General features: G+C 32.8%; 3 protein-coding genes across 5 annotated transcripts; 1 reads left to right on the top strand and 2 right to left on the bottom strand.

The window, feature by feature from the left end:
• Positions 1-238: 238 nt before the first annotated feature.
• On the bottom strand, positions 239-3,147 carry LOC100164824. 3 transcript variants are annotated; one of them, XM_008184616.3, is made up of 2 exons: positions 2,225-3,147; positions 239-2,101 (listed from the first exon to the last, which is right to left on the bottom strand). In XM_008184616.3, the coding sequence occupies exon 2, from the start codon at positions 2,059-2,061 to the stop codon at positions 430-432; it is 1,632 nt and encodes a 543-aa protein (XP_008182838.1). In that variant the 5' UTR covers positions 2,062-2,101; positions 2,225-3,147; the 3' UTR covers positions 239-429. The 3 variants fall into 3 exon arrangements, with proteins under 3 accessions (XP_008182838.1, XP_029347162.1, XP_016659682.1); XM_029491302.1 differs by lacking the exon at positions 2,225-3,147 and having other exon boundaries at positions 239-668; positions 993-2,215; XM_016804193.2 differs by lacking the exon at positions 2,225-3,147 and having other exon boundaries at positions 239-1,235; positions 1,317-2,215.
• An 818-nt stretch (positions 3,148-3,965) lies between these two features.
• Positions 3,966-5,540, bottom strand: Bola3 (bolA homolog 3). The gene is given in 4 exon segments (NM_001162280.2): positions 3,966-4,112; positions 4,479-4,567; positions 5,137-5,263; positions 5,345-5,540. Coding segments are annotated over 4 exon segments (339 nt in total). The 5' UTR covers positions 5,393-5,540; the 3' UTR covers positions 3,966-4,037.
• An 845-nt stretch (positions 5,541-6,385) lies between these two features.
• Positions 6,386-10,532, top strand: LOC100169564 (SNW domain-containing protein 1). The gene is made up of 5 exons (XM_001945239.5): positions 6,386-6,591; positions 7,588-7,741; positions 8,306-8,656; positions 8,723-9,612; positions 10,121-10,532. Exons 1-5 carry the CDS (start codon positions 6,578-6,580, stop codon positions 10,317-10,319), a joined length of 1,608 nt encoding a protein of 535 aa, XP_001945274.1. The 5' UTR covers positions 6,386-6,577; the 3' UTR covers positions 10,320-10,532.
• The last annotated feature ends 2,691 nt before the right edge of the window (positions 10,533-13,223 follow it).

The following is a 13,223-nucleotide window of genomic DNA, read 5'->3' as shown; positions in this document are numbered from 1 at the left end:
AAGGAAAATATTCTTTCGGGTCATATTCGGTCAATATATTTTCACGATTAATTTGTTTTGGACACGTTCGGGGTTTTTTAACTTCTATCTTATGTATATCGGCCGATGTTTATAATGATTTGGTATAAATCGAATTGAAACTTTGAATATCATTCTTTCTTTTATTTTCAAACTCTTCTACAACAATCTTAACCATATTATACGAAAACTTGAGTAATAATAAAAATAATAAACCGTGTTATACTAATATAATATATTTGTCAGGCAGTCACGAGCATACTAAGACACATAAACGAAATAATAGCGAATCCCGAATAGCGATCTAATAGATATTACATAATAATTGTTATCGGTGCTATCCGCCGTCGACTGTCGCGTGTCGTTACATACGAGTTTACTTAAAAAACATTAAACAATTAACAATAGTTATTATTGTCGTATATATGTGACGGCGATAACGAAAAGCACCGATATTATTATTATTATTATTTTTATTTTGAAAAATAACAAATTATATAGTTTATGAAATAAATTTATTTTGTTGGTGGCTAGATGACAGGGGGTGCCCGAGCACCAATAGCCCCCCCCTGAATCCGCGCCTGGGCATGTCGACTCGCCCCACGGGCACCCGTTTTCCCTTGCGTATCTCAGGCAGTCCAAATGTCCACCTTCCGCGGCGTTGAGACATGTCGACTCGTCCCACGGGCACCCGTTTTCCCGTGCGTAAATCAGGCAGTCCAAATGTCCACCTTCCGCGGCAAAACTGCACGTAAACTTGTCCCAGGGGCATCCATTTTCCCTTGCGTATCTCAGGCAGTCCAAATGTCCACCTTTCGCGGCGTAGAAGCATGTCGACTCGTTCCACGGGTACCCGTTTTCCCGTGCGTAAATCAGGCAGTCCAAATGCCCACCATACGCGGCACACCTGCACGTAATCTCGTCCCACGGGCACCCGTTTTCCCTTGCGTATCTCAGGCAGTCCAAATGTCCACCTTTCGCGGCAGAACCGCATGTAAACTTGTCCCACGGGCACCCGTTTTCCCTTGCGTATCTCAGACAGTCCAAATGTCCACCTTCCGCGGCAGAACCGCACGTAATCTCGTCCCACGGGCACCCGTTTTCCCTTGCGTATCTCAGGCAGTCCAAATGTCCACCTTCCGCGGCGTTGAAACATGTCGAATCGTCCCACGGGCACCCGTTTTCCCGTGCGTAAATCAGGCAGTCCAAATGTCCACCTTCCGCGGCGTTGGAGCATGTCGACTCGTCCCACGGGCAACCGTTTTCCCTTGCGTATCTCAGACAGTCCAAATGTCCACCTTCCGCGGCAGAACCGCATGTAAACTTGTCCCACGGGCACCCGTTTTCCCTTGCGTATCTCAGGCAGTCCAAATGTCCACCTTCCGCGGCGTTGGAGCATGTCGACTCGTCCCACGGGCACCCGTTTTCCCGTGCGTAAACCAGGCATTCTTTGTGACCGTTCATCGCGGCATATGTGCAAGTTTTCTCATGCCACAGGCACCCATTTTCCCTTGCGTAAACCAGGCAATCCAAATGTCCACCTTGCGCGGCGTTGAGGCATGTCGATTGGTCCCATGGACACCCATTTTCCCTTGCGTAAACTAGGCAGTCCTTGTGACCGTTTAACGCGGCGTTGCTGCAAGTTTTCTTATCCCACGGGCACTCGTTTTCTCGGGCGTACTTTAGACACTCCAGATGCCCCTTACTCGCAGCCCGGTTGCACACCTCAATGTTCCAAGGGACGCCAATCTCGTGCGCGAGTTTCAGGCAATTTATGTGCCCATGCGACGCTGCCTCCTGGCTTATGTTTAAAAACCTTATGTTGTCGATGGTCGACTGCAACCTGATGAACATGGTCTGTCTTTCGTTGCCCTCGTTTTGGTTTTTGTCGATTTTTAATATTTCAAACAGTAACTCGCAACAATGTCGCATATCGACGTCCGGTACGTCCAGAGAGTTGTACCCGTCACGCTCGATATCGGTGCAAGCATAGTACGCCGTTTGCAACAAACTAGGCACTATGTACGTTCTCTCGTTGTCCATCGTTGTCTGGTGTCCGCCTCAAACATACAGTGACAGAAGCCTATGAACAGTACAAACAATAGTACAATACCATTATGATTCATGACAAAATATACTTTGTCATGACGATGACGTGTACAACACAACACAACACTACAACCATAGAACAATCGTCAGTAGGTACCTTAAATAATAAGGCGTATATCTTAAACACAGATTTCTATATAGTACTAGTTAGCGAACTCCCGCCATGAATTGAAGCTTCAAGGTCGGCTGGCGTTTATACGGTGTATCATATTATGAAAATAAGATGATATGATGATTTATTCTGTATCGTATTTTATTATTTCTAAACATGTTGCTTAAAAAAAAAAAAATATATTTTATATAAGTAATTTTACATTTACTATTTTATAATTTTATTTGACCATTAAAAAAAATATTATTCTTTATACCATAGATAAGTAGGTACACATTTTGTATAATAAATTAAATTGTTTTACCACCTAACAAAATGGCGGCCGTCCACAGCTGAGCTTGTAACCTTAAATCATATGATCTAAGCTTGTAACAATGTAAATTGTATATTTTTTTAGAAAAGTTAATCTTTTTTAGCTGACACCTATAATAATATAATTTTTAGGTAGTTAAATAGTTATATATTTTTTTTTTATGTATTGGAGTGTATTTATATATTTATTTATTTCAACTGAATAATGGGCTCCACTGAACATGTCCCTGTGAGGGCCCATGCAAAGTATTAACTACTAGAAATGTTTTTGTCACGCATCAAATATATCAATAAAATATTATAATAATGATAGATATTTCTGGTCGGGCGAATGTATGAAAGTTAATAGATAACTTGAGACTTTTACGTATATAATAAATTTTACTGTACGTCTGTACGCAATGGCATTTTAAAAAATAGTAATGCTTTATAGTTTATTTATACTCTTAAAAACTCCACAAACTACTAAGTAACAACTAGTTCCTAGTTCCTACCAAGTATCAGAAAAGATGCTGATGTTAAATATCAAAGCATTTTAACTACCTACTCCGAAAAGTGATGACAGATACAAATAATAAAAAAGTGGGTAAGTGGATGTCGCTCTGCTGTACAGTTGATTACAAGTGGCTTAAGTGGGTCAATGTAATGGATGGTGTAAAATTTGAATTCAATGGTATAAATCACTGCATACAAAAAACGATTCAGAGCGAAGACCGCCTGTCAGCCTATAATATTACTAAGTAGGTGAATTTTATGGTATTGTGATTAAAGTAATTTATTTTGGTATTAGGCTTTAGTAGATATCTACTAAAGCAGGTAAAATTAATTTTTGTCAAAAAAATTACATTTGAAAATGTCATTGTGTACATAAAAAATAATATTAATAAAATATAATAGGGGGACGAGGTGGCCGAGTGGTCTAAGGCGTCGGTCGCGGCACTGCCGTCGTTGGTTCGATTCTCGGCCACTGGGCGGCATTTTTCTTCGGGCAAGTCACGGTGTCCGGAGAATAAGTGCCGCCATCCCTCACCTGGGCATGGCAGATACCTACGGGTGCCCAAATCGAAAATTCTGCCAAAACAAACACACACGTGTTCCTCCCCCTACCAACAAAAAACAAAAATAGATAGTTGCCGGGCTTAAGCTCATTAAGAAAAAAAGAAAAAAAATAATAATAATATACTCTAAATTACAAAACTTTTACCGATTTTAATCAGGGATTTGCTTCCCCCACCAACAACATAGTTTTAAAGTGGTTCTCAATTCGCCAATCACATCATTCATAAAGCACAAAGCGAGACTGTTCTCTTTTGAGACAGCGTGTAGATGTTATAACAATGGTACAAAATTAATGAACATTAAACAGCTAATGGCCCACGCATATAAAGTATATTATGCCTAATGAAAAAATGTATACAACAGAAAACTCATTTTTTATTTTACAATAACTATTTTTTTTTTTATTATACATAATTATTAATTAATTCTATTTTTTATTTTCAACAGGTATTTCTGTATGTATTCGTATTCCATGCATTGACTTAATTTCATCTTTTAAAACCTGAAACAAATAATAAAAATATACAAATATAAAATTACTTTTTTTAATTAACACCTATTGTAAATTGTTGTATTAAATGTATAAAGTTCAAAATATATAAGAATTAAATGTATAAGTAAATTGATGTGACACAATATTAAATATATTAAATACTATAATATTAGAAACTTCTCAATTGGTGAGTAACATTTTGATAATTTTCTTTTGGTATAGAAAATAAGAGTTCTTTGTAAAAAAAAATGGAGGTTCCCACAACAAAAAAATAAATATATTTTAAATGTCATCTAAGAAGGTTATCAATAACCAAATAATTTTCTGTATACATGCTTGGTTTATAATTAATATCAATATTAGTTAGGTATATACTTCGGTAATAAGTTGGTGCTGTTTTACCATACTCATTCCCTTGAATTCTGTCGTCGAAATAAATACTTCAAAAATTGCACCACAACCACCTAAAAATATTTTAAATAAGTTTATATAATTTAAATTTTAAATTTCAAATGTAAAATATTATTATAAAATAATTGTATTTCTTATAGGTAATTATGTAATTATTGAGGGACAGATATTTAATAGTAAAATAGGTATTGTTTAGATATAAAAAAAATACAAATGATTGAAACTGATAATAAATCTTCTTTAAATCTTACATATCAGTAATCATATTAATATATGGCAATACCTATAATAATTCTAATATCAAAACATTTTTTGTTACCGAAAATATGTATCACATGTTATAATATAAGTAATAAATAAAAAAAATAAAAATATATTAATAACATAAGCACCTAAATTATAATAAGAGAGCATGAATAAAATCCTAGTTTTACTGAAATATTCGTTGAAATTATTCTTAATAAAAATGGTATAAATTATATTGTGATTCTTCACCAAAGTACCTACACCGGGGAAACCATCCTAGTAAAACTATATATTTTATAGAAATTTGACAGATAAATCATATAAAAATAGTGATGCGAACTTCAAGTTTAAGATATAACATAAGTTATATAATTACCTGAAATATCTTTGATTTTAATTTCTTTGGCTTGAGGAAATTTTTTTTGTAATGACAAATACAAAATATTTTCACCACCTTTTAGAGTTGATACATTAGGGGTATCTGCGTATTTTCTCAAAGCACTCTATAAAATTAAAAGTATTAACATAATTATGAATTTGTTCTTCAATGGTAAGAACAAATTAGTTATGTCTATTTTACTTACAAAATTTGTACTAAATAATTTTGCACTACGTCTTGTGATTTGAAACATTTTATCAAGATTTTTTAAAATAACTATGTAGAGTTGAATATGCCAATGAAATCAGATACAATGATTTGTGTAAAGTTCATGTACTTATTTATATAAACATTATACATATAATAGGAATAAATTAATAACGCGATGCTAAAATATAAAGAGTGAAATTGGTAAATGTTAATAATAATATTTGATTACTAGCCACTATCAGTATGTTCATAAGTTCATCAGATGACAGATAGCAGATTGGTCAGCCGCTGGATCGAGTGTCTATTCTATATTGATACCATCAATAAATTGTTCTACGTTGATACTACGCGCAACGCGACTTCTCGCATATTTATCCATAGATTTTTTTTTCTCTTTAGGCATCATATATTTAAAATTAAAATAAACATGTAATTTATACAACAAAACTAAATAAATAATATCAAGTAAGTAAAAAGTAGAACTAAGTAAAACACGAATAATAATAACACACTAATATAATGGTAACGAGTATGGTAATGTACTTTGCATATCAATAAAATGTATTTTCTTTTGTCCAGTATATAGCTGTATTTCATTTATCCATAGATGATTTGTTATAAAATCACCATATAAATTTTGAATTTTGAATCACCATATTATGAGCTTTGAATTTTGATAATAAAGAACGAAATATAATATTATTAATAAAACATCGAGATGTATATCACATTATCACATCTATTATATTATTTACATTATATTTTTTTTCTATGATATTACTCATATTTTGAATTTTTAATATTGAAATTATATACTATTAAATATTCAAAATATGAGTAAGAAAGTTATAATCTTAAATAGTGGACACATCTTCAATCGTGATCGTGACTGGACCGACAGGATGTATTTGATAAAAATTAAAAACTGTTCGCGCCAATCAGTAAACTACAAATGATAATAATTGTGGTTTATTGTGGTTATAAGTACTAACCGTCATGTTCCAGCATATAATAACAAAAAAATCGTTCCTAAATTATTATCAATCCACTGAACAATCCACTAGATTAGTTGATGAGTATCATGACTAAATTAATCATAGATATATGTCTATGAAATTAATTAATTTACTCATGGTCATTTTCTTGTAGTTTCGCTTCGCCTTCTAGCAAGGATTTCCTCGGACGTGAAAATAGCCACTGCGATATCTACACACTCCAACACTCCAAAATGTCACTTTTTAGGTAAGCAAATTTGATGTCTGTCGCTCAAAAACCTGTTGTCGTTTATTAATTGTACATACAGTAGACGCCACTTATAAGACTCACGGATTTTATCATGTTCAGTCGCTTATTAGATTCAATATTGTCCGCAACGGTCTGGACGAATCCAAGTACTTTAAAAAAATTCAGTTACCTATAAGACCCAAATGCGGTTATAAAAATCGTAGAAAATAAACTTTTGTGTTGGTTATTGCTTATTACCGGTTTCTAATCATGCCGTATAAACTATATATTATGTACCAATAACAAATTTTACTACATTTCAAATTTATCACAATTATTATTGTGCTGGTCACAATGTGAGTCTTATAAGCGACGTCTACTCTAATATGTAGAGTGTGGATTTGTATGTATTTGCGTATTAATTCTGGTTGATTGCTAAGTGTGCACAGAATTTGTTTCATGATATAACAATTTAAATTATGCAACTTTTATGGTGTATATTTTGCATATTTCATCCTTTAGTGTATGTTTGGGTGTTTTTTTTTCTTTTTTTAGACATTTTTAAAATAATCAATATTGTAATATAGAAAAACAAATTTTTGTTTCAATTAATATCGAAATAAATGAATAGGTATATTCATAGGTATAATATGTAATATTTGGGATTTTATTTTTTTCTAATAGATTAAAACAGGTTAAAACTACCAACAAAACTCAAAATATGATTTCTGTACTTAAGTAAATTCCTTTTAGGTTACATTTTAGATAGGTATTAATTGATTCCTATTTTTTCCTTATTGAATAACCAACAATACCTACAAAACATAGATATTTGAAAGCAAAGTATTTTTAGTAGGGTTTCATAATTTTAAATTTATCATCTAAATTAGGTAAATATTCAGAAAATAAATGTCTTTTTTGGCTAATTTTTGTGTTTATATTTGGTTGGTTTTTAATGTAGGTATGCAAATCTGCATTCTAGTAATATATATTAATTTATTTATGATTCCTCAGCGTATTACCAGCACCTACACAATTCCTTCAGGACTTGGAAGAAGATGACGAAACCAACGAAACACTTACTGAGAAAACCAATACCTTTGAAGTGTACGCTGTTAAAATCCCTCCATACGGGAACCGAACTGGATGGGTACCAAGGACTGTTGAAGTAAATCTTAAAATATTGTTATGTAATTTTGCCTTATAGGTTCATAATAATGTGTAATCAATTCATTGATTATAAATGATAAATAAATTCAAATAATTAATGCTCAAGTAACGAATTGCAGATAATTTTTAAAATATTCCTTCCGCAAAAATTCTTATAAGCCCCTATAATCATAATCTTTTATTAAATTAGATCAAAATGGTACTCTATAATGGTCATTTTTCAATTTTCTCAATAGTTATTTAATTCCACTGGAAAAACCACCGACAAATTACGAAAAACCGCAAAAAATGAGATTTTAATTTCTAACGCTTTGTTTATCACCATAGAAATGAATAAAAAATAATAATACCTAATATAATATAATATAGATTCAACTTACAAGATTTAATAAATAATATCAATACCCAGACTGACAAACCGTCTCCGTTTAGAATCGTTTTTCTTATACAATGATATTATATCATTGAATTCAAGTTTAATACAATCCTTTATACATTGACCCACTTGTAACCTACTGTACAGCAGAGCGACATCTACTTACCCACTTTTTTTTTTATTAAGGATTTTGGAGATGGTGGTGCTTTTCCGGAAATCCAAGTTGCGCAATATCCATTGAATATGGGAAGAGAAAATAAAGAATCCGTTTCAAATGCTCTTGCACTGCAGTTAACTTCTGATGGTAAAGTTAAATATGATGTGATTGCTCGCCAAGGTCAGAGAAAAGATAAAGTGATTTATTCAAAACTATCTGACATGCTTCCATCTGAGGTGGTCAATGAAGATGATCCTTCCTTGCAAAAGCCTGATTCAGAAGAAGTTGCAGACATCACTGAAAAAACAAGAGCAGCACTGGAAAAGTTGACTAATTCTAAAGTTTCGGCTGCATTACCAGTACGAGCGGCCGATAAACCTGTAAGTTACAATGTTCTTAATGTTAATGAATATATTTATTTTTATTCATACAATGTTTATGTTTAGGCTCCCGTACAATGGTTCCGGTACACCCCTACTGAACAAGGACAAGAATATAATTCCGGTTCAAAACAACGTGTTGTAAGATTGGTGGAGGCTCAAAAAGATCCAATGGAACCACCTAAATTTAAAATAAATAAAAAAATTCCAAGAGGTCCTCCATCGCCTCCTGCGCCATTAATGCATTCACCAACCAGGAAAACATCTGTCAAGGAACAGAAAGAATGGAAAATTCCACCATGTATATCCAATTGGAAGAATGCTAAAGGTTACACAATACCATTAGATAAGAGATTAGCTGCTGATGGTCGAGGTTTACAGCAAAACCATATAAATGAAAAATTTGCCAAGCTGGCTGAGGCTTTATACATAGCAGATCGTAAAGCCAGGGAAGCTGTTGAAATGAGAGCTCAGTTGGAAAAGAAAATGGCACAAAAAGAAAAGGAAAAGAAAGAGGAACATCTTAGAGCAATGGCTCAAAAAGCCAGAGAAGAAAGAGCAGGTATTCGACTACCTGGATCCGCAAAGAATGACGAATCTCGCGAACGTGATCAATTACGTCTGGAACGTCAAAAAGACAGAGCTCGTGATCGTAACCTTGCTCGAAATGCTGACAGCCGTAAAAACAAAGTATTGCGAGATCGAGACATCAGTGAACAAATTGCTCTTGGCCTCCCAGCAATCACTAGGAAAACTGGAGATACTCAGTACGATCAACGTTTGCTTAATACAACAGCTGGTATGGACACCGGATTTGGTGATGATGAAGAATATAATGTGTATGATAAACCTTGGCGTGGAAACAGCAATTTGGCTCAACATATTTATCGTCCATCTGCTAATATTGATAAGGAAGTGTATGGTGATGATTTAGAAACAATTGCTAAGACAAATAGGTGAGTTTGGTATTATAAGGTTGGAATCATAGACCTATAAACTAATGGACAGCGCATAGAGAGAGAAATCACCAGAGGAGATTGTTGAGAGAGAAAGAGAGATTTTGGGTCGTTACAGTGTGCTAAAACATGTTTTTATTCCCTCATATGCTCATATGTCATGTTGTCTGGATTAAACAAAGACAGGGCGGTGTGGCAAGCACTGCCCATTAGTTTATAGGCCTGTGGTTGGAATACTTAATTTGTATTATTATTATTTATTAAATAGTGGTCTAATCAGTCTCATAAACTGAATAATTTAAAGTTGTTTTGTGTACTCTATGGTTCCTTTATGAATTTTAAATATCTTACAATTCTTGATTTTACATAACTTTGTTTTGTTACTCATAATCATTTTATTAAGAAATCTGATAATTTATAACTAACCCTTATCAATAAATATAATTTAACTTGTAATGTATATCTTTTATACAAATATTTAAGTAATTATATTTTTTTTTTCATTTAGATTTGTGCCGAACAAAGAATTTAGCGGAACAGATCGTGATCCTAAAGCTAGTAGTCGGTCTGGTCCAGTTCAATTTGAAAAACATCAGCAAGAAGAGGATCCATTTGGTTTGGATCAGTTCTTGACTCAAGCCAAGCATGCATCTAAGAGGTCTCAACCACAACAACAAGATCGTGATAAACGTCGTAGAAAAGATTAATTAATTTTTTTCCTATTTGGTTGAAAACGTTTTTAATTCATTGTTCTAGGAGTACCTATAATTTTTTTATCTTAAAAACTAGCATTTACACAAACTTCATTAAAATATGAACTTAATAATTTAATATTCTATATTCAATTAATTACAAATATTTTATCTACATACCAATGTTAATTTTTTTAATACAAAAATCTTTTGATTTAATCGTTAAAACATTTTTAATTTCAATTTTCTATAGATAGTATGTATTGTGTAGTGTGTACCATCTTATAACTTTATTTGGTTTTTAGTAACATCATGTTCTATTCCAAACAATAATAAACACATCTAAAACTTACTGACAAGTCTGGTCAGTCCCAGTTTAACTAAATTAACTCCCAGTAATAACTAAAACCATTAAAACAATGTTAGGAACTGAAAGTTAACTATATACAGTGCCCAGGTCTTAAGGAAATTTGATATCACTCTCTGCATCACATTCAATGTGCAAAATTAGTTTCTAGATTAAAGTTTTTAAAGGATATGACTGGGAAAACAATATAATATTGTTGAGTTAAGGCGCCAAGCGCCAATGTGATTTTGTCCTCAAAAACACGGTTTCTGGGAATAATGATCCTGACCTGTGAAGTTAACCAAATTTGATAATTTTTTTTTTTATCAATAGAGGAGAATATTCTACAAGCCGCATCGAACTCCTTTTTTCAATATTTTCATCTCAAACTTAATTATAAGTCTTTAAAAAAAAGACAATTTTTAACTTTTTTTATAAATTATTTTATACTATTATTTAAAATAAAATACAAAATCAGAGATTGATGCGGGCTGTAGGAAGTCTTCTTCTTTCAGATAAAAAAAATAGTCATCAAAATCCGACAATTCTATAAAGCTTGAGAGTTATTCCCTTAAAGTAATTTTTTTCGATATAATACACTCTATCAACCACCCCTTAATAGTTATCGGCTAGTATATTAGTGGAGAAGTCTTATAATTGAGGTAGCAACTAAAATATAAAATTGAATTTTCAAATTTTATAGAATTGTGGAAAATTTGAAAAACTGGCACCAGGACCCTTAAGAAAAAATCAAAACTTTATATTAACTCATCACTTAGTTCTATTTTCAAGGAATTTATATTCAATTTTAGACTTTTAAAGCATTATAATATTATATTGACAGATTTTGTTGCTACTATGATCATAAGTGTTCATCATAGGCAAAAATTGGGGGGAGGGCGTGCTTATCCCCCCCCAAACTTAGCCGTAGCCCCCCCCCCCCACAATAACCTAGGACATACAATTTTAATATGCTATATTGCAATAGTTTTCTTTCCTTTGATATATTCAGCCCACCCAAGCCAAAAGTTGAAATTGCGCCTATGGTTTTCATGTCATTTGTTCTAACATATTTATTGGCAATGTCTTTCCATTATTTTTGTAAAAATTAATAATTAAAATAATATATTTTTTATTAAATTCAACACCTATTTGTTTTTATATGTTAAACACTGATAGCAAAGATTTTTTGAGATAAACCTAGCTATTTCTACGTTTTATAATTTTATTTATAATTGGATGGGCCAAACTTGCGTTTTTTTCTAACTCACTAACAGGGTTAGGTGGGAAAAAATTCCAGAGGGGACTGATGTCTCCATATAGTTTTAAGCGTTCCATATATAATTTTATGTATAATGTCTACTGTATAAAATCCTAATTTGTTAAAGGGGACGCTTTTTTACCGTCGTCAGATGTAGGGGGACTGAGTCCTCCTGCGTCCCCCCACTTTAACCCCAGCTCACTACTAACTTTTAATCATTTAAAAATGCTAAAATTACGTAATAGTAGTATCTAAAACTGTTAGTGTAAGGTTACACTTAACAAAAATAAAAATGTATATGTGGTCATACTTGAATTTAAATTTCTCCTACAGAACAACTTATTACAGACTAATATTATCCTGGGCTAAGAGTAGGTTTTATCGTTTTATGTTTCTAAATGTCATTCCATAGCCTTCAACCACCCAAAAACCATTTACATTTTTGTACTTCTTAAATAATGATTGTAGTTCATCTCTTTATTGTTCAGTCTGGGATTTAGGATTTAATCCAAACTTAAGGCCTAAGATGATAGTGCATACCGTGAGGCCCTCACAATTAAACAAGTTAAAATTGACCATTTTAACTACATTACAGCCTCTGAAAACTGTATATTGCGTATTTGTCAGAACAATATTGGAATATGACTGTCCTCTGGGATCCTATGAGGACGCTACCCTATGCATTTGTAATCACACGTTCGACATAATAGCAAATTTTCATACACTAGTTTCTATAGTGTGCTGTTAGTTTTGATCGCGGACTAAGATATATCTTAGTCCGTAGTTTTGATGTTAGAGTGACATATAATCAAACTTTTGTGTAGGACTATAATCTGTGCTTAAGTGTCAGAGATTTTTCAATATTTAAATCCTCAAACAAGACATGCGCATGTCCAATATTACAAATTGAAAATACTCATCTCTTTTGAAAATTAAAATACTGGAAAATCGCCAATGTTTAAGAGGACACCCGCATGTGTTGTCTCCGTCTTACACACGTACGTTACAGCAATTAATGTTCGTTCAGCAGATTCAATTGTGTGGTGTTGGTTTTGATATTAGACTGAATTGACCTATTATCATATTTAAAGGTAAGATTATTATCTAGGGCCCCACGTAGGCTTTTATCCATATTATTAGTTCTAAGTAAGTTATGACCTTTTTGAAAGTGTACATTTTAAAATGATCATATTAGTCATATCACCTTCTATCTTAGTCCGTGATGAAAACAGATTGTGCACTTCCACGAACTACGTTTATCTCGTGTGCACTTCCTATGCTGCAATCATGATTTAAGATATCTCAAATCATG

Source organism: Acyrthosiphon pisum, chromosome A3 (assembly GCF_005508785.2).
Source record: "Acyrthosiphon pisum isolate AL4f chromosome A3, pea_aphid_22Mar2018_4r6ur, whole genome shotgun sequence".
Classification (NCBI taxonomy): Eukaryota; Metazoa; Arthropoda; class Insecta; order Hemiptera; family Aphididae; genus Acyrthosiphon; species Acyrthosiphon pisum.
The sequence above is the reverse complement of the archived record's forward strand: the minus strand, read 5'-3'. Positions and strand labels throughout refer to the sequence as shown.